At 42.2% G+C, this 20,108-nt stretch overlaps 1 protein-coding gene across 1 annotated transcript in view; it reads left to right on the top strand.

Moving 5' to 3' along the window:
- Positions 1 to 5,078: 5,078 nt before the first annotated feature.
- LOC133540548 (lipoprotein lipase) overlaps positions 5,079 to 20,108 on the top strand; it is a 29,425-nt gene continuing 14,395 nt past the window's right edge. Inside the window, exons 1-5 of the mRNA XM_061883232.1 lie at positions 5,079 to 5,319; positions 9,102 to 9,298; positions 13,195 to 13,374; positions 18,451 to 18,562; positions 18,639 to 18,872. Of these exons, the coding sequence (XP_061739216.1) occupies positions 5,217 to 5,319; positions 9,102 to 9,298; positions 13,195 to 13,374; positions 18,451 to 18,562; positions 18,639 to 18,872 (826 nt within the window). The 5' untranslated portion in view covers positions 5,079 to 5,216. The remainder of the gene's footprint in view (positions 5,320 to 9,101; positions 9,299 to 13,194; positions 13,375 to 18,450; positions 18,563 to 18,638; positions 18,873 to 20,108) is intronic.

The raw sequence follows: 20,108 nt of genomic DNA on the forward strand, positions 1-20,108 counted from the left end.
ACAATAATAATGGCAACCTATGAAGGTGCTGCCTTTGACGCCCTCGACAACACGTTCAATCAGCTTGACAGCCCAGTCACATGTCGTACGAGGCTTCTGCTGACACACGCAGACGATTGCAAGGCATACTTGTTCAACAGCCATACAGGTCACACTGAGGATGGCCGTATAAACAACTTTAACATTCTTACTAATATGCGCCACACTGTGAACCCACACCAAACAAGAATGACAAACACATTTTGGGAGAACATCGGCACTGTAACACAACATAAACACAAAAGAACAAATACCCAGAATCCCATGCATCCCACACCCCGCCAGCACCAAATCCCCCCACCCCCTCCGTGCATCGGAATTCTGGGTATTTGTTCTTTTGTGTTTATGTTGTGTTACAGTGCCGATGTTCTCCCAAAATGTGTTTTGTCATTCTTGTTTGGTGTGGGTTAGCAGTGTGGCGCATATTAGCAAGAGTGTTAAAGTTGTTTATATTACAACCCTCAATGTAACCTGTATGGCTGTTGCGTAAGTATGCATTGTGTCAACAGAGGCGAAACATAAATTGACCAGTCGACACGCAGATCGCGTGATGTATTAAGCGGGCGCGACGACATGTTTTAGAGGAGGTTAAAAACTTAGCCATCACTACACACCCTCAGTATTGTAGTCCAGGTGAAAATTGGAGAATGATTTCTGAGAGAAGCACTAAAATCCGGAAACCTTACAGAATAGTCGTTGGGGTCAGCAATTTAGCAGCTGAGCCACATCAGAGTGATCAAAGAGCCGCATGCGGCTCCGGAGCCTCGGGTTGCCGACCCCTGCTCTAGACGAATGTGGCAGTGCATACATGTCATTACGGACTATAAAGCTCCCCCCAGTCCCTTTGACAACAGCATCAGCTTCCTTAACGACCTAAACAATCACTTTGCAAGGTTTGAGGCACTTAACACCGCCCCGGCGAGGAAATCCATCCCTCGCCCTGATGAGCAGCCGCTCAACATGGACACAGCGGATGTCCGGAAAACCCTGAAAAGCAGTGCGACCTCAGGACATTCCGGGCAGGGTGCTTAAGGGATGTGCAGACCAGCTGGCTGGGGTTCTCACAGACATCTTCAACACCTCGCTGACCCAGGCTGAGGTACCCAGGCTCCGATTAAAACGGCCACAATTATTCCAGTGCCTAAAAAATCCACAATCTCCTCCCTCAAGGATTATTCCCCCGTGGGACTCACCCCCATCACAATGAAGTGCTTGGAGAGGCTGGTAAAGGAATACATTGTCTCCAGACTTACGCCCCACATTCCGCCCATACCAGTTTGCTTATTGCCCTAAATGCTCCACAGAGGACACTCTGCACTCCACCTGAGCTTAGAACATCTGGAAGGAAAGGACACACACCTGCGGATGTTGTTTCTGGACTTCAGCTCGGCGTTCAACACCATCATCCGGCAGCACTTGGTGAACAAACCTTGGATTCAGTACCCCCCTATGCAACTGGCAGCTGGACTTCCTCACAGACAGACCGCAGTCTGTGAGAGTGGGGTTGAAGATAGCACCTTCAGTGCTATGCCCCTGAGCACCATGGAGGAGCCATGGCTTCCGCTAGAGTCACTAGAGAAAAGCGCTATATACATATAATTCAATTCAATTCAATAGACACATTTACTAGGATAATTCTGGAAAATCCCTTATCCGCCTATTGTGTTACTAGTGTTTTAGTGAGATTATAAAGTCATACCTGAAAATCGGAGGGGCGTGGTGACCGCCAGTGTCTCTGATGGAAGCCACGGAGGAGCCGAGAAAGTCGCAGCTGCCTCTTCGACAGCTGCAGGAGGACGCAAGCTCCGCTCATGTCTCCGGTAAGAGCCGACTTATTACCTCAATTTTCTCACCGGAACCTGCCGGTTGACATGCGGTCGGGAAACATGTTCGCTTGACCGCTCCGTTCCATATTAAAGCTTCACAATAAACAAAGAAACACCGGCTGTGTTTGTGTCGATACAGCCGGCTGCAATACACCGCTTTCCACCAACATCTTTCTTCTTTGACGTCTCCATTATTAATTGACAAATTGAAAAAGATTCCGCAACACAGATGTCCAGAATACTGTGTAATTATGCGATAAAAACAGACGTCATATGTGTCATCTTTCCGCGACGTTTTCCACAGGATACCTCGCGGGAAATTTAAAATTGCAATTTAGTGAACTAAAAAGGCCGTATTGGCATGTGTTGCAATGTTGATATTTCATCATCTATCTATCAACTATCAGACTGCGTGGTCGGTTTCAGTAGGCCTTTAAAAGCCGTAATAAAAGAGGTTGGGAAGTCAGCTTTCTTACAGGCCATTTAAGATAGCTAGCGATTAGCGCACCCGTTTCCAGCTGGCGATTAGCAGCGTGCTACTGTGTCGTTTGACAATCCTTGTATTGCACAACAAGCAGAACTTCCACAACAAAATATCTAGCGGGCCATTCCTAGAAAGGAAAATGAAATACTTGGAAATCTTCCGTAAGAACATGTTGTCTTCTCCCAAAAGGAATATTTGAGATGTTTCTAGTTTGTTGGCCAAATCCTTTTTCTACAAACCTTTTCAACTCCGACTTTTGAGTGTCAGGTTGGAAGTGTGGGAAAACAAAGTGCGTCACGGAACTTTCCAGGAAAATCTTGTCTTGTTCAGAGAAGAACGCCCAGCAACATGTGGCTTGACATTGTTTCAACACAATATTTACTATTATTATTGCAGCAATCCCATTTGAGTATCACGGTCGTAGCAGAAAGCTGAGAGGGTTCCTGCCTTCTGCCCTTGTACCCTTGAGCAAGGCACTTCCCCTCACACGCACTTCGTCTCAGTGGGAGTTTACCGGACAAATAAGGTAGAAAAAAAATATGAATCAATATTGATATAAATGGATGACAACAAGACACCCCAAAAAATTATCATAATAATAATATTGAAATAAAATGAGTACAATAAAACACCATAAATAAGCATAAAAATACTATTAAATATTGGAATAAAAGAATTACAATAAAACACTATAAATAATCATAATAATAATATTAAATATTGGAATAAAATAAATAGAAAAAAACACTATAAATAATTACACAAATAATATTAAATATTGAAATAAAATAATTATCCTAAAAAACTATAAATAATCATAATAATAATAATAAGTACTGGAATAAAATTGCAAGGACTACAGGGCATCGTGATGCGGGTGGCGCTCTTCCAAGATGTAGTCGGGCAACGGAGGTAAGAAATAAAGATTTATTAACAAATAATGTGTGAATGTGAGTGTGAACGTTGTCTGTCTATCTGTGTTGGCCCTGCGATGAGGTGGCGACTTGTCCAGGGTGTACCCCGCCTTCCGCCCGATTGTAGCTGAGATAGAAGCCAGCGCCCCCCGCGACCCCGAAAGGGAACAAGCGGTAGAAAATGGATGGATGGATGGATAAAAAAGTCTATGGAACAGAAACACTGGCACTAGGCACAAAAGGCAAAACAAAAACTATTAGCATGCGAGCTAGAGGAGCGGAAGCTAGCAAGTACAAACTGGAGTTGGAGTGGTCACTAGTTGCGTGTAACATGGATTTACGAAACCAGGACGAGTAAACGGAAAAGGCAGGCTTAAATACAGACGGTGATTACAAACAGATGTGAGTCAAAAAACAAGAGGCAGGTGACACTAATGCGTGACTATAGCAACAGAACAAGCAGGAAGTGCCACCAGGAACTAAGGAAGTCAAACACCAACAGAATACGGTACAAAGAAGGAACCAAAACCAGAATAAGACATGATCCGGACAGCCGATCATGACAAAAATAAATATAATAAAACACTATAAATAATCATGCAAATATTATTAAATATTGAAATAAAATCATTATAATAAAACACTATAAATAATCATAATAATAATATTAAAAATATTAGTATAAAATAATACACATGATAAATAGGATGGGCAGCACGGTGGAGGAGGGGTTAGTGCATGTGCCTCACAATACGAAGGTCCTGAGTAGTCCTGGGTCTGTGTGGAGTTTGCATGTTCTCCCCGTGAATTGAAGTAAATTGTATTTATATAGCGCTTTTCTCTAGTGACTCAAAGCGCTTTACATAGTGAAACCCAATATCTAAGTTACATTTAAAGCACTGTGGGTGGTACTGGGAGCAGGTGGGTAAAGTGCCTTGCCCAAGGACACAACGGCAGTGACTAGGATGATGGAAGCGGGAATCGAACCTGCAACCCTCAAGATGCTGACACGGCCACTCTACCAACCGGGCTATGCAGCCCGTGAATGCGCGGGTTCTACTCCGGCTTCCTCCCACCTCCAAAGACATGCACCTGGGGACAGGCTCCTCCCACCTCCAAAGACATGCACCTGGGGATAGGCTCCTCCCACCTCTAAAGACATGCACCTGGGGATTGGCCCCTCCCACTTCCAAAGACATGCACCTGGGGATAAGCTCCTCCCACCTCCAAAGACATGCACCTGGGGATAGGCTCCTCCCACCTCCAAAGACATGCACCTGGGGATAGGCTCCTCCCACCTCCAAAGACATGCACCTGGGGATAGGCTCCTCCCACCTCCAAAGACATGCACCTGGGGATAGCCTCCTCCCACTTCCAAAGACACTAAATGGTCCCTAGTGTGTGAATGTTGTCTCTCTGTGTTGGCCCTGCGATGGGCTGGCGGCTTGTCCAGGGTGTACCCCACCTTCCGCCCGATTGTAGCTGGGATAGGTGCCAGCGTCCCCCGTGACCCCAAAGGGAATAAGTGGTAGTAAATGGATGGATGGATGGATGATGTAAGCACGTAACTCTAATGGAGAATTAGTAAAAACATTTTAAAATATGCTATTACTATTAATACTACTACAAATAACAATCATTGAATATCCGTTATTGATTGAAATGAGTGTTTTTGTGGTTTTGATAAAGTGTAAAAATGCCGATCATCGCGCTTTCTGCCATCAGTCTGATAATTGCCTCTTTCCATTCCCCGCCCCCTGAGCTGTGTCAGCCAATCAGCGCCTCAGGTTGTGTTTAAGAGCGCTCGGACTTGAAGGTGATTCCCATGTCAGCACCGCGCCACCAACTTCACCTTTCACCATTCTCACCCACACAATCGCCCCAAAGTCAGGATTCGTCGAAAGTTTTTTTTGTTTGAGGCGGACTTCCAAGCCAGCAGCAGCTGTGAAAGCAATGAAAGCTTGGACACTTTTTCTTCTTCTTGACTTTGTTCTGTTGAACGCGGCGGCGAACAACGTGACGTCATTGGAGGAAGAGCAGGCGCATTCTATTTTGGGTGGGTTGCCAGACCACGTGTTTTGAATGTTGTTTGCCAGACCACGTGTTTGAATATTGGTGGCCTTTTTGTTGTCAAATGTTTGTTATAAACAACACCAATGTGGATGATGATGACGCGTTCAGGTTACCTTGATATCTGTTGGAACTTTGCACTTTAAGTTTGCAATGTGGCTCACTGCTCATAAATGTGTGGTCCCCAGACTCCCAACCCCCACTCAAGTGTGTGTGTGTGTGTGTGTGTGTGTGTGTGTGTGTGTGTTCTTGTATTTCTAGCCTTCTTGAAACATGAAGAAGGAAAAGTGTCTTCCATATGAGGAGGTGTGGACAAGTGATGACATAAAGCATGGGTGTCAAACTCTGGCCCGCGGGCCACATTAGAGCTGGCCCGCCGGTATTATACAGCAGTGGTGCCGCTGTAACACCGCATTCACCGCTAATACTCTTACTTGCCAACCCTCCCGATTTTTCCAGAAGACTCCCGAATTTCAGTGCCCCTCTCGAAAATCTCCCGGGGGCAACCATTCTCCCAAATTTCTCCCGATTTCCACCCGGACAACAATATTGAGGACCCTGCCTTTATCGTACTTTATAACCTGTCGTCATGTCCTCTTTTCCTCCCTACAAACCGGCGTGCCAGCCCAGTCACATAATATATGCGTTTTTTACGCACAGAAATGAATGCAAAGCATACTTGGTCGACACCCATAATGAAGGTGGCCGTATAGACAACTTTAACACTGTTACAAATATGCGCCACACTGTGAACCCACACCAAACAAGAATGACAAACACATTTCGTGAGAACATTTGCAACATAAACACAACAGAACAAATACCCAGCACTAACTCTTCCGGGACGCTACCACCATTTTTTTTAAATTTTAATTTTATTTAATATGCCATTGGTATTCTTTCGTTTGTTTTTTGAAAGTTGATTTTGCACTCTTAAGTTATATAAGCGTTGCTCGTTTTATATTCGGTGTTAAAGCAAATCAGTTTAGCAAACTGAGCAATAATTAACGTTTTTATTCTTGCACTTTCTCTGGCTACTTGAATGTTTGATTCATTCATTATTGTTATTTTATTTTCAAATGTGTTATTAGCCTTTGGAAAAAGTTTATTTTAATACTTACCTCAGAGGACTGCAAATAGAAAAGAGGCATTACATTTTTATTCAAATTTGATTTGATATGCCATTGATATTTTTTAATTATTATTATTATTTGAAACTTGATTTTGCATGTCACTATAAAGTAACATAAGCTTTGCTTGTTCAATATTAATTGCAAAACTTGTTTAGGTCCTATTAAAAGGTTAATTTTTTCAATTTTGGCACGCGGCTTTGTTCAGTTTTTAAATTTTGGCCCACTCTGTATTTGAGTTGGACACCCCTGACATAAAGGATGGTCCCAATGACATTGCATCTAATAGACAATGTGTCATTTGTGGTGCCATTTATCAACATGAGGGTGCGCCCAAAAAGGAGGGATTCTTCAAACGGACTGTGTGTCGCTTTTAAAAGTGCTCCCCCTCTGGCCAACGTACCGTATTTCCTTGAATTGCCGCCGGGGCGCTAATTAATTTAAAACCTCTCCTCACTCCTGCGCTTACCAAAGGCATGCGGTAAAAGTAAGCATGCTCTAATTATTTTAAAACCTCTTCTCACTCCGGCACTTACCAAAGACATGCAGTAAAATTTGAGTGTGATGTAAGCTTGGACCTTAAATCCTACTGAATAGCTCTTAATCTTCTTCCCTTTATGCGATTTCAAATTACCGGTATTGAAATCAGCCTCCTCCATTTTGAAAACGACAACAGGGGAAGTGTCCCTCGTGATGTCACGAGTGTGACCAGGCGGTAATACTAAGCATGCGCTAATTATTTTGGTAAGCGAGTTTGACCAGGCAGTAATTCAAGGCAGGCGCATACTATATGCCCTGCGGCAATTCAAGGAAATACGGTATGTAATAAGTGTGTGTAAGAAATTCAAATGCGCCCCCTTTGGCCAAAATGCTTTAAAACCATCCATCCATCCATTTTCTACCGCTTATACCCTTTGGGGTCGCGGGGGGCGCTGGTGCCTATCTCAGCTACAATTTGGCGGATGGCGGGGTACACCCTGGACAAGTCGCCACCTTATCGGAGGGCCAACAGAGATAGACAGACAACATTCACACTCACATTCACAAACTACGGCCAATTTAGTGAAAATCATAAAATAAATATGTATTTAGAGACTTACTGTAATAACTTGAAGTAAATAATGAAGATTAAAAGCCAACTAAAAAAAAAAATATTTATCTTTTTTTTTTATTTACTGAAAGCAGTCTTTTTCTCACAATGTGTCAACTTTTTTCTTATAAAATTAGGAACAATTGCTCATATTCTTTCTGTTTCTGCAATATTGCAATATTTTCTTGTAAAATTCCTACTCTTTTTATGTAAAATTATTTATTTTTAATGCAAAATGGTGACATTTGTCATAACATTCTGACGTTTATCACAGTAATCCCCATTGTTTTGTTCTTGTAAAAATAGTGACATTTTTCGATTATTCCAAATAGTCCGATTATTATTATAATATTGTCAAAATGTTAAGTTTTTTTTAATAAAATTTAGACTTTTGTTGAATAAAATTTTGACTCTTCGTAAAATTGCCAAAAATCGCAAGCTTTTCTCGTAAAATTACCTCTCTTATTGTCAAACTTAGACTTTGACTTGGATTGTTTCTGCGACGCAAAGGATAGTTGGCACGAGCGAGACGTGAATGTGAGTACATTTTTTATTTGTACACTAATAAACTACGCAAGGGGAAAGAAATCGCGCGCACAATGGCGGAGAACAAACTTGACTAATGGAAAAACAAAAGACTAGCATAAAGGCTACAAACTACAAACATGAAACAAAAACACTTGCACTGTGGCATGAATAACAATAACTTAACAAAACTTACGTGGCGTGGACAAAATGAACAGCATAACATGGCATGAAGCAGATGAGGAATATTGTAAGTTGCCAGACCGACTGCCTGGTAACTGTGGCTTAAATAAAAGCTATGATAATTAACAACAGGTGTGAGGGTTGAGGACAGGGGCGTGACATGAGGTGAAACTAATGAGTTGCTGTGGTGATAAAACAAACAAGGAAGAGCAAACATAGGTACCGATTGTGAAGTGAATTGAAGTGAATTATATTTATATAGCGCTTTTTCTCTAGTGACTCAAAGCGCTTTACATAGTGAAACCCAATATCTAATTTTTACATTTAAACCAGTGTGGGTGGCACTGGGAGCAGGAGGGTAAAGTGTCTTGCCCAAGGACACAACGGCAGTGACTAGGTTGACGGAAGCGGGGATCGAACCTGCAACACTCAAGTTGCTGGCACGCCCACTCTACCAACCGAGCTATACCACCCCATTTGTCCAAAAACCAAAACCAAACATGACCAAAACAAAACCTGATCTCATGGGCGTGACAGTTATTGAGTATAATTTCAACTTTTATCATAATATTGAACAAATATTCCGTTTTTGTTGTAAAATTTTGACTTGCGTTGAGTAAAATTACGACTTTTATTATAATAATAGAGGTAGGCATTTTTCGGAGGTCTCAAGAAGGTGACACATAAAAGGAAGTGTGTGTGTGTGTGTGTGTGTGTGTGTGCGTGTGTGTGTGCACATTACAACCCCCATTGAAGAAGTCAGCTGACTCCTTAGGAGCTTGCTTTCATTCTGGCAGCTTTTCAGAGCCCCCTCTAAAAGCCCTTCTTGTGACCCCTCAGGCAACTTCCTGGACCCTCCCCAAGATGTGTTTGACCAAAAGCAGGAGGTTAATCAAACGGCGGCCTGGTTCTCCCTGCGTAGACCCTCGAACCCGGAAGACGACCTGTGCTACATCCTTCCTGGCCGAGCCGAGTCCCTGGCAACTTGCGCCTTCAACAGCAACGCCAAGACCTTCCTGGTCATCCACGGCTGGACGGTGAGCGCCAGACCTCGTTTGACACTCCTGCATGCGTGTCTCATGTCAGAGGTCTTCAACGGGGGTCCTTATTTATACTTGCCAACCTTGAGACCTCCGATTTCGGGAGGTGGGGGTTTGGGGGGTGGGGAGTGTAGTCGGGGGTGAGGCGGAGCGTGGTTTGGGGGCATGGTTGGGGCGGGGGGCGTGGCTAAGAGGAGAGTATATTTACAGCCAATTCACCAACTGGAGTATTTCATACACACACGCACACACACATATATATATATATATATATATATATATATATATATATATGTATGTATGTATGTATGTATGTATGTATGTATGTATGTATGTATGTATGTATATATATATATATATATATATATATATATATGTATGTATATATATATATATATATATATATATATATATATATATATATATATATGTATATATATATCCATCCATTTTCTACCGCTTATTCCCTTTTGGGGTTGCGCCTATCTCAGCTACAATCGGGCGGAAGGCGGGGTACACCCTGGACAAGTCGCCACCTCATCGCAGGGCCAACACAGATAGACAGACAACATTCACACTCACATTCACACACTAGGGCCAATTTGGTGTTGCCAATCAACCTATCCCCAGGTGCATGTCTTTGGAAGTGGGAGGAAGCCGGAGTACCCGGAGGGAACCCACGCATTCACGGGGAGAACATGCAAACTCCACACAGGAAGATCCCGAGCCTGGATTTGAACCCAGGACTGCAGGACCTTCGTATTGTGAGGCAGACGCACTAACCCCTCTTCCACCGTGAAGCCCTATATATATATATATATATATATATATATATATATATATATATATATATATATATATATATATATATATATATATATATATATATATATATATATATGAAGAGTTCATACGCAAAAACCGATAAACGCCATTTTGATAAAGTTTAGCCCAGCCTCGGTAATATATAGTCCACCACTTCTATTGTGGTATACCAAGATCAATTTGTTTGCAAATGCAGACAAATGCCGCTTTTAACGTCATTTAGTTCAGCGATTTATTGCAAAGGCCGATAAGCGCCATGGATCATTTATCACAAAAGCCGATATATCCGTTTGCCCAACCAGCGCTGCAGTACGGGATCACGTGACAAACAAAATGCCAGCGCGCTCGGACTCACTCAGTGTTGTTATCCACGCATGAATAATTTGGAAGCTTCTCCTGTGAACAAAACTGTTAAGCCAGCGAAAAAAACTGACGTGTTGAAGTTATTTGATGTTGGCGCTAGCACGCGTGTCTGTGAGTTTTACACCGCTGCGTTAAACGATGTTGTCGAGCATGGAGCTAATGTCGATAGCGATGATGAGGGAGCTGTTATCTGCACAGGAGTGTTTTTGAGAGGAGAGGCAAACCAGGTTGAGCATTTGTGCTTGTTTTTATTAATAAAACATTGTCTTCATTGCAACACTGTTTTTTTGTTTTTTCATTTTGTGCTGAAAAGCACAAGGTAAATATGTGAGGTCACAGTTCCAGAAAAGCATGTCCGGTTAGCAAGTACGAAAAAACAATGTTCGCAGGGACAGCTAGATTTATACGCACCAAGGGATCGAAACTGTTAAATAATGAAGTAAATAAATGTGAACAGTTGTTACCTTGAAATGTGGCTTTCGATAAATTTCACGTTCTGTTTTTCTCTCTATCTTTATCTTGAATATTATGCGAAATAACGACCGCAAAGAAAACTATTTTGGCGATATCTGTTTTTGCAACATATCATAATTTGGATATATCTGCTTTTGACGTAAAACCACATCAAACACTCTTATTTGAAAGCCATTCATTACATCAGCATTTCTTAAAAGTTTAGGCTTTCATGACTTGCTTATGTTGATATTAAATAAACCATTGTATGCTTGTATATGTACCGGCAACACCAGCAGGCAGAAAATCGTTAATATACAGAATCGGTCAAAATGGATTTATCTGCTTTTGCATATGAACTCTTCATATATATATATATATATATATATATATATATATATATATATATATATATATATATATATAATTATATATATATATATATATATATATATATATATATATATATATATATATATATATATAATTATATATATATATATAATTATATGTATATATATATGTGTGTGTATGTGTATGAAATACTTAACTTTCAGTGAATTCTATTAATATAAATTTATTTTATTATACATATAAATAAAATAAATAGTTGAATTTCAGACGGCACCTATCAAATACACAGTAATTGTCACGCCTGTAAGTTATGTTTTGGTTTTGGTCATGCTATGTTTCGTTTTTGGACATTCAGTCACGTTTTTCACTTCCTGGTTTTGTTTGTTTCCATGCCAACGCATTAGTTCCCACCTTGTCACGCCCCTGCCCTCAGTCCCGCACCTGTTCCTGATTATCACAGCCAGTATTTAAGTACTTTTCTTTCTGTTCATCATTCTGGGATCTTCACACTCGCACGCACCCTACCCATGCTGTTCCAACCTTCACGCCCTCGTCCACAGTTCCATGCCGTGTAAGTTTATGTATTTATGCCACAGTGCTAGTTTTGTTTTGTTTGTATATAGTCATGCCATTGTGCTGTTTTGTTTTAAGTATAGTATGGATTATTATCCGCCACAGAGCGCGTCCTTGGTTTGCCTTTTTGTAGTTTGTTTGTTTATTTAATAAATATCATGTACCTGAATTCACGCCTGGCTCGTCCTATAATCCCGCTGCGTCGAAGGAGCACAGGCAATCCATGTCCAAGCCTGACAGTAATAAAAACACAGTTGTTCTACCAACTGTAATGTGCTTGCTGGTTACTAAAAAAAAAAACAACCACACTTACCTTTCACTATTTGAGTAACGTCACTTCCGAGTTTCCAGAAGATGCCGCCAGTATGTGCTTTGCCCTGCCGTCTCTCGCTGTCAGCTCTGTTCGTTTTTGTGTGGTTTGCGTCTATTTTTGTCTCTGTCAGCTCACTGCTTGTGTATGACCGCCAAACACTGTTGGATCTTTGCCCTTTTCCCACTGATATGATGAACTTCGACGTTGGTTTTTCGACGTCCCAGTCCGCTTTTTCACCTGGCCTTCCTTTCCCGCCTCGTGGCTCCTCTCCCCCGCCACCTGCGGGCTGAGTGTCGGGCCCCACCTGGATTAGCTGCGCCCTTGGACGGGCTTCCCCCTGCCAGGTTCGGTCTTGTGAACGCAAGATCTTTGACAAACAAAACGTTTATCCTGAAGGATTTCTTCACTTCCCGCGGACTTGACTTCCTCTGTGTGACGGAAACATGGCTAAGAGCCGGTGAGTCCGCCCCTCTTAATGAACTTCTGCCTCCGGAGTGTTCCTACTTTAATTCTCCCCGGTCGTCCGGTCGAAAAGGAGGAGGATTAGCAGTCGGTTTTAAAAATGACTGCTTCGAACTGTGCATGTTTGAGCTGGAGGGGGCGTGGCCTCCAGCTCCAGCTGAATTTCGGGAGATTTTTGGGAGAAAATTTGTTCCGGGAGGTTTTCGGGAGAGGTGCTGAATTTCAAGAGTGTCCCGGAAAATCCGGGAGGGTTGGCAAGTACTGTATGTCCTCATTTTACACTCCTGAGTCAGGACCCCCGTTGAAGACCTCGGACTCAAGAGGTCTTCAATGGGGATCCACATCTGACACTCCTGCATTCGTGTCTCGAGTCAGAGGTCTTCAACAGGGGTCCTCATTTAACACTCCTGCTGCGTGTCCTGAGTCAGGACCCCCGTTGAAGACCTCGGACTCAAGAGGTCTTCAACGGGGGTCCACATTTGACATCCATGCTCATTAGGCAGTTGAGCGACATGTCAATGTCACACTTGTTTTGTTTCCCCTCCAACAGCTGAGCGGCATGTTCGAGAGCTGGGTGGCTAAGTTGGTGTCGGCGCTTCACCAGCGAGAGCGTACGGCCAACGTCATCGTGGTGGACTGGCTCGGCACGGCCCAGAACCACTACGGGCTCGCCGCCCAGAACACCCAGGTGGTGGGGCGGGAGGTGGCACGCTTCATTGACTGGATCCAGGTTGGTGCGAGCAGGAGATGCTCAATAAAAAGAGAATACAACAAATCCTTTTCAACTTATATTCAATATAATAGAATAGAATAGAATGGACTTTATTGTCATTATATTTGCATTTAACGAGATTAAAGACTCCAACCTAAGGTGCGGTAGTGGGAACAAATATGGGGTGAAATAAATAACACAAGAGGTAATAAAGGAAAAAACTAACAATTGAAAAAAACGGACTACTATCCAATACTATCTGAGCCTGTTTGTTCTGGCTCTGATGCACCTGTAGCGTCTGCCCGACGGTAGCAAGTCGAACAGTTGGAAGCCAGGGTGTGTGCTGTCCTCGGTAATGTTTTTTGCTCAGTTGAGGCAATGGGAGTTGTGTAAATCCTCCAGGGAGGGCAGGGGAGAGCCGATGATATTTTGTGCAGACTTTATGACTCTCCGAATCGCCTGTTTGTCTGCTTCAGTGCAGCTGGCGTACCACACTGTTATGCAGTACGTCAGCAGGCTCTCGACAGCGAAGAGATTTCATGTTCATACTGAAAAACTTGGGCATTTTTTTCAAATATTAGCTCATTTGGAATTTGATGCCTGCAACATGTTTCAAAAAAGCTGGCACAAGTGGAAAAAAAGTGAGAAAGTTGAGGAATGCTCGTCAAAGACTTATTTGAAACATCCCACAAGTGAACAGGCTAGTGGGGTGCCATGAAATGCTAACTCATTCACAAACAAGGACGGGGCGAGGGTCACTACTTTGTCAACAAATGCCTGAGCAAATTGTTCAAGAACAAAATTTTTCAAGCAGCTATTGCAAGGACTTTAGGGATTTCACCATCTATGCTCCGTAATATCATCAAATGGTTCAGAGAATCTGGAGAAATCACTGCATATAACATTAAATGGCCGTGACTTTGGATCCCTCAGGCGGTACCGCATCAAAAAGCCACATCAGTGTGTAAAGGATATCACCACATGGACTCAGGAACACTTCAGAAAACCACTGTCAGTAACTACAGTTGGTCGCTACATCTGTAAGTGCAAGTTAAAACTACTATGCAAAGCCACAGCCATTTATCAACAACACCCAGAAACACCGCCGGCTTTGCTGGACCCGAGTTCATCTAAGATGGAGTGATGCAAAGTGGAAAAGTGTTCTGTGGTCTGACGAGTCCACATTTCAAATTGTTTCTGGAAACTGTGGACGTGGTGTCCTCCGGAACAAAGAGGAAAAGAACCATCCGGATTGCTTTAGGCGCAAAGTTGAAAAGCCTTTGTCTTTCCAGTCTATTCAATTGAATATAAGTTGAAAAGGATTTGCAAATCATTGTATTGTCTTTTTATTGACCATTTACACAACGGGACATCTTCTCTGCTTTTGGTTTTTGTTTAAAGAAATAAGGAATAAATTAAAAAATATAAGATAAAAGTTGACTTCATTGGAATTTTGCCCATCGTTCACAATCCTTATGTAAGACAGGAACACATATGTTTTTCTTTTATTCTGCATTCTAAGTCGTAAAGTATGGCAAATATGCGGTGGCTAACAATGCAGCTCATGGCAGGACTGTAAAAACATCCAAAAAGCGCCAAGAGTATCATTTTACTCCTCGGCATTCATACAGAATTAGAATGTTAGTTCTTTCAGAATAATCTAGACATTGTACTGGTTTGGAGGGCAAAAACTGACTCCAAAATGGCCCCCGCATCCTTTGATTTGTCAGTGTGTGGTTCTCCATGGAAAACATTAGGGCACCCCTGATTTATACTGTAAGTAATGGACTCATTTAGGGGCCCAGACTTAGTCACTGGGGCCCTCCACACAACAAAAACATCATGGTCATTTAGCATTAGCATTTGTTCTCACAAGCTGCATATTAATATTTGGACCTCTGACCCAAGCGCTTTTATATTCTAGCCTGTTTTTCACAAACCGTTTTGTTTTTTTGTAAGCATAATAAGTGGTCAAATAGGTCGACCATGCAGCTAATGGGAGCCCTCTTTTCTGCCCATAATGTCCTCTAAAAAACATCCGAAAGCACTCCATCAACATTTACCTGTGCTGACTTGAATACTAACTATCAGCAATATTGTTATTACGAGTGCTAACACAGACTAACTATTTGAAGCAGTGCTGTGATCACAGAGAGTAACTAGCTTATGCTGCTCTATTCATATGCGGAGCTGCTGCATGGCCTCTGAATTGGTGAAAGTTAATTGTAAATTCTATAAATCATGCCTCTCACCTGGACAGTAGAAGTTTGTGCACCTCAACCGAGAAGTCGGTCAACTTTGACAGCCAACTTAGACTCCATGATGAGGAGAAAGACAGGAAAAGATGCAAACATCCGATCAGTCGGCCTCGCAGTGAGATCTGTGGTTGTTTGATTATGTTTGCAGATTGTCTTTCTTCTTTAGTACTACTTGCTGGATCTGGTTATCTCTCTTCTTCTAAAACTCATCCTCTGTATATTCAGGCTCAAAAATAAGATATTAGGGATCATCTATTATTCCTAAGTAGTCTTTGCTGTCTCTCATGAAGTGTCGTGAACTATAGTAGTGTTGTTGTTGACGGGAAATTAAATGAATGCGCCACAGTATGCTTCAAATGGGCCAAATAGGGGAATGTTATCAATGTGCTAATAACTACATTACATATATACAAACCCTGTTTCCATGAGTTGGGAAATTTGTGTTAGATGTAAATATAAACGGAATACAATTATTTGCAATTCATTTTCAACCCATATTCAGTTGAATGCACTTCAAAGACAAGATATTTGTCTTCGAAACTTTATTTTATTTTTGAAAATAATAGTTAACTTAGAATTTCATGGCTGCAACACGTGCCAAAGTAGTTGGGAAAGGGCATGTTCACCACTGTGTTACATCACCTTTTCTTTTAACAACACTCAATAAACGTTTGGGAACTAAGGAAACTAATTGTTGAAGCTTTGAAAGTAGAATTCTTTCCCAATCTTGTTTTATGTAGAGCTTCAGTCGTTCAACAGTCTTGTTGTCGTATTTTACGCTTCATAATGCGCCACACATTTTCAATGTGAGATGGGTCTGGACTGCAGGCGGGCCAGGAAAATACCTGCACTCTTTTTTTACGAAGCCATGCTGTTGTAACACGTGCTGAACGTGGCTTGGCATTGTCTTGCTGAAATAAGCAGGGGCGTCCATGAAAAAGACGGCGCTTAGATGACTACATATGTTGTTCCAAAACCTGTATGTACCTTTCAGCATTACTGGTGCCTTCACAGATGTGTAAGTTACCCATGCCTTGGGCACTAATGCACCCCCATATCATCACAGATGCTGGCTATTGAACTTTGCGTCGATAACCGTCGATAGTTCGGTTCCCCTTTGGTCTGGATGACACAATGTCGAATAGTTCCAAAAACAATTTGAAATGTGGACTCGGTAGACCACAGAACACTTTTCTACTTTGCATCAGTCCATGTTAGATGATCTCGGGCCCAGAGAAGCCGGCGGTGTTTCTGGATGTTGTTGATAAATGGCTTTCGCTCTGCATAGTAGAGCTTTAATTTGCACTTACAGATGTAGCAACAAATTGTATTTAGTGACAGTGGTTTTCTGAAGTGTTCCTGAGCCCTTGTGGTGATATCCTTTAGAGATTGATGTCGGTTTTTGATACAATGCCGTCTGAGGGATCGAAGGTCACGGTCATTCAATGTTGGTTTCCGGCAATGCCGCTTACGTGGAGGGATTTTTTTCAGATACTCTGAACCTTTTGATGACATTTTGGACCGTGGATGTTGAAATCCCTACATTTTTGCAATTGCACTTTGAGAAACGTTTTTTTCAACTGTTTGACTATTTGCTCACGCAGTTGTGGTCAAAGGGGTGTACCTCGCCCCATCCTTTCTTGTGAAAAACCGAGCATTTTTTGGGAAGCTGTTTTTATACCCAATCATGGCACAAACCTGTTCCCAATTAGCCTGCACACCAGCGGGATGTTCCAAATAAGTGTTTGATGAGCATTCCTCAACTTTATCAGTATTCATTGCCACCTTTCCCAACTTTGTCACGTTTTGCTGGCATCAAATTCTAAAGTTAATGATTATTTGCCGAAAAAAAAAATGTTTATCAGTTTGAACATCAAATATGTTGTCTTTGTAGCATATTCAACTGAATATGGGTCGAAAATGATTTGCAAATCATTGTATTCCATTTATATTTACATCTAACACAATTTCCCAACTCATATGGAAACGGGGTTCGTACTTACAGCATGTGTGCCAATAATTACATTACATATATACTGACAGCATGTGTGGCTTTTGGATGTTATTTTTACTGCGCTTTTTGGGTGAATATGAACACATGATTTAATTAAATACTAAGACAAAAACAAAACCAAAAGGGTACAAACACAAAGCGCGCACGAGGCGGTTAATCAAACAAAAGGAGCTAGCCTGGGAGCTGGAAAATAACGAACAGGAGCTTAGTGTGGAAGCTAGCGGGTAGTGAACAGGCAAACAGAAGTCGTACTTGTACAATGAAAAATAAAACAGAAGCAGGTAACAAAAAACAGTAAGCTACAAACAGCTGAATATAGCTTACTAGACAAGGTACGACACGACAGGAGCGATAACAGATCACAATAGCGACTAGACTTGACATCGACAAGACAACACAATGATCCAGCAACTGACACAAGACAAAACAGGTACAAGTAGGAGCAGGCTGATTGACATCAGGTGTGACCAGATGCCAATCAGCCGCAGCTGAGTGAAAACAGGACACAGGGAAACAAACAGAAGGCTGAACCAAAATAAGAGCACCAGACAGGAACTAAGGACAGGAAATACTAAACACACAGAGGAGAAACTAAAACACAAACCAACTGTCAGTGGCAACTCTGACACCATTGGCTTCACTGTTGTCTGACTCTTGCCTGCATTTATTTATGATTTAGAATGCATAAAAAAGAAGTAGATGTATGTTCCTGTCTTACAAAAGCATTGTGAATGATAAGCAACCAAAGAAGGAGGGAAAACTTTAGTTTTTTCCATTTCTCACTGTTATTATAGAATAATTGTTATTTGGATGCTTTCACAGGAAACCACCAACACTCCTCTCGACGACCTCCACCTGATTGGCTACAGCCTCGGGGCTCACGTGGCGGGCTTTGCCGGCAGCCACGCCGCCAACAAAGTGGGAAGAATAACAGGTAAAAACCAGATTGAGGTCACACAAAGACGTGAGAGCAGGGGGCGTCATGTCACGGCCGCCGTCTCCGCCCGCAGGTCTGGACCCGGCCGGGCCCGACTTTGAGGGAGAGCACGCCCACCGTCGCCTGTCCCCGGACGACGCCGGCTTCGTGGACGTCCTCCACACCTTCACTGGTGCCTCGCTGGGTCTCAGCATCGGGATCCAGCAGCCCGTGGGACACGTGGACTTTTACCCCAACGGAGGCAGCTTCCAGCCGGGCTGCGACCTGAGAGGCGCCCTGGAGAAGATCGCCCACTTTGGACTCCTTGGTGAGAATGACACCTTTTAGTATGAGAAAAAGTGATGAAAAATACCTAAAGGAAGGGTGCGCAAAAAATGTATTCACATCCGAATGGCGATTCCTATTCATCCATTTTATAATTCCATTCATAGTTTCCAAAAATGTGTTAATGATACATTTTTTATTTAAAAAATAAGAATCCCTTTTTAAAAATATGTTTAAGTCATCTCCATGCAACCAGAAGGAGCCTCTTTTAAAGGGGAACATTAAAACCAATAAAAAACAGTTCCCAGTGGCTTTTTTTATTGACGTGCGGTGAGGTTCATGGCTGGTGAGGCACTGACTTCATCACAGTCAGATTTACAAACATATGAAGCCTAAAGAGTATCTTATTCACCATTTGACTGGCAGCAGTTATCGGGTTATGTTTAAAAGCTCATAGCAGCATTCTTTACACGTACAAACTGTAGCACACAAAAAAGCACATTTAATAAAATAAAACTTTATTATGGACTTACCTTTACGTCGCTCCTTCTGAACAAAAGCATCGATAACTTGTTTATAGAAGTCTTCCTTATCTTTCTTCAGTTTTAAAAGTCTCTCTGTCTCGATGGAGATCACTGTCTGAAGCAAACCTTTTAGCTCCGACGTTGGTCTTCCTTTAAAGGGGAACGTTATCACAATTTCTGAAGGGTTAAAACCAATAAAAATCTGTTTTATTTTTCAAAGATTTTCTCAAAATTTTACCCATCACGCAATATCCCGAAAAACGGCTTCAAAGTGCCTGATTTTCACCATCATTATATCCACCCGTCCATTATCCTGTGACGTCACAGCGTGAAACCACCAGAAACAAACATGGCGGATATCACAGCAAGATATAGCGACATTAGCTCGGATTCAGACTCGGATTTCAGCGGCGTAAGCGATTCAACAGATTACGCATGTATTGAAACGGACGGTTGGAACGTGAAGGCAGGTAGCGAAAACGAAATTGAAGAAGAAACTGAAGCTATTGAGCCATATCACGACAGACAGCGGCACGGGAGGAAGCGAGGACGAATTCGGCGATCGCCTTCTAACCAACGATTGGTATGTGTTTGTTTGGCATTAAACGTGGGTGGAGGGAAAGGCTGGATGCATATATAGCTACAAATGAGGCATAATGATGCAATATGTACATACAGCTAGCCTAAATAGCATGTTAGCATCGATTTTGTGAGTGTTCATGTGGTATTCTCATTTCTTAAAATTACCTTTTCAA

Source organism: Nerophis ophidion, linkage group LG22 (assembly GCF_033978795.1).
Source record: "Nerophis ophidion isolate RoL-2023_Sa linkage group LG22, RoL_Noph_v1.0, whole genome shotgun sequence".
In the NCBI taxonomy this organism is placed as follows: Eukaryota; Metazoa; Chordata; class Actinopteri; order Syngnathiformes; family Syngnathidae; genus Nerophis; species Nerophis ophidion.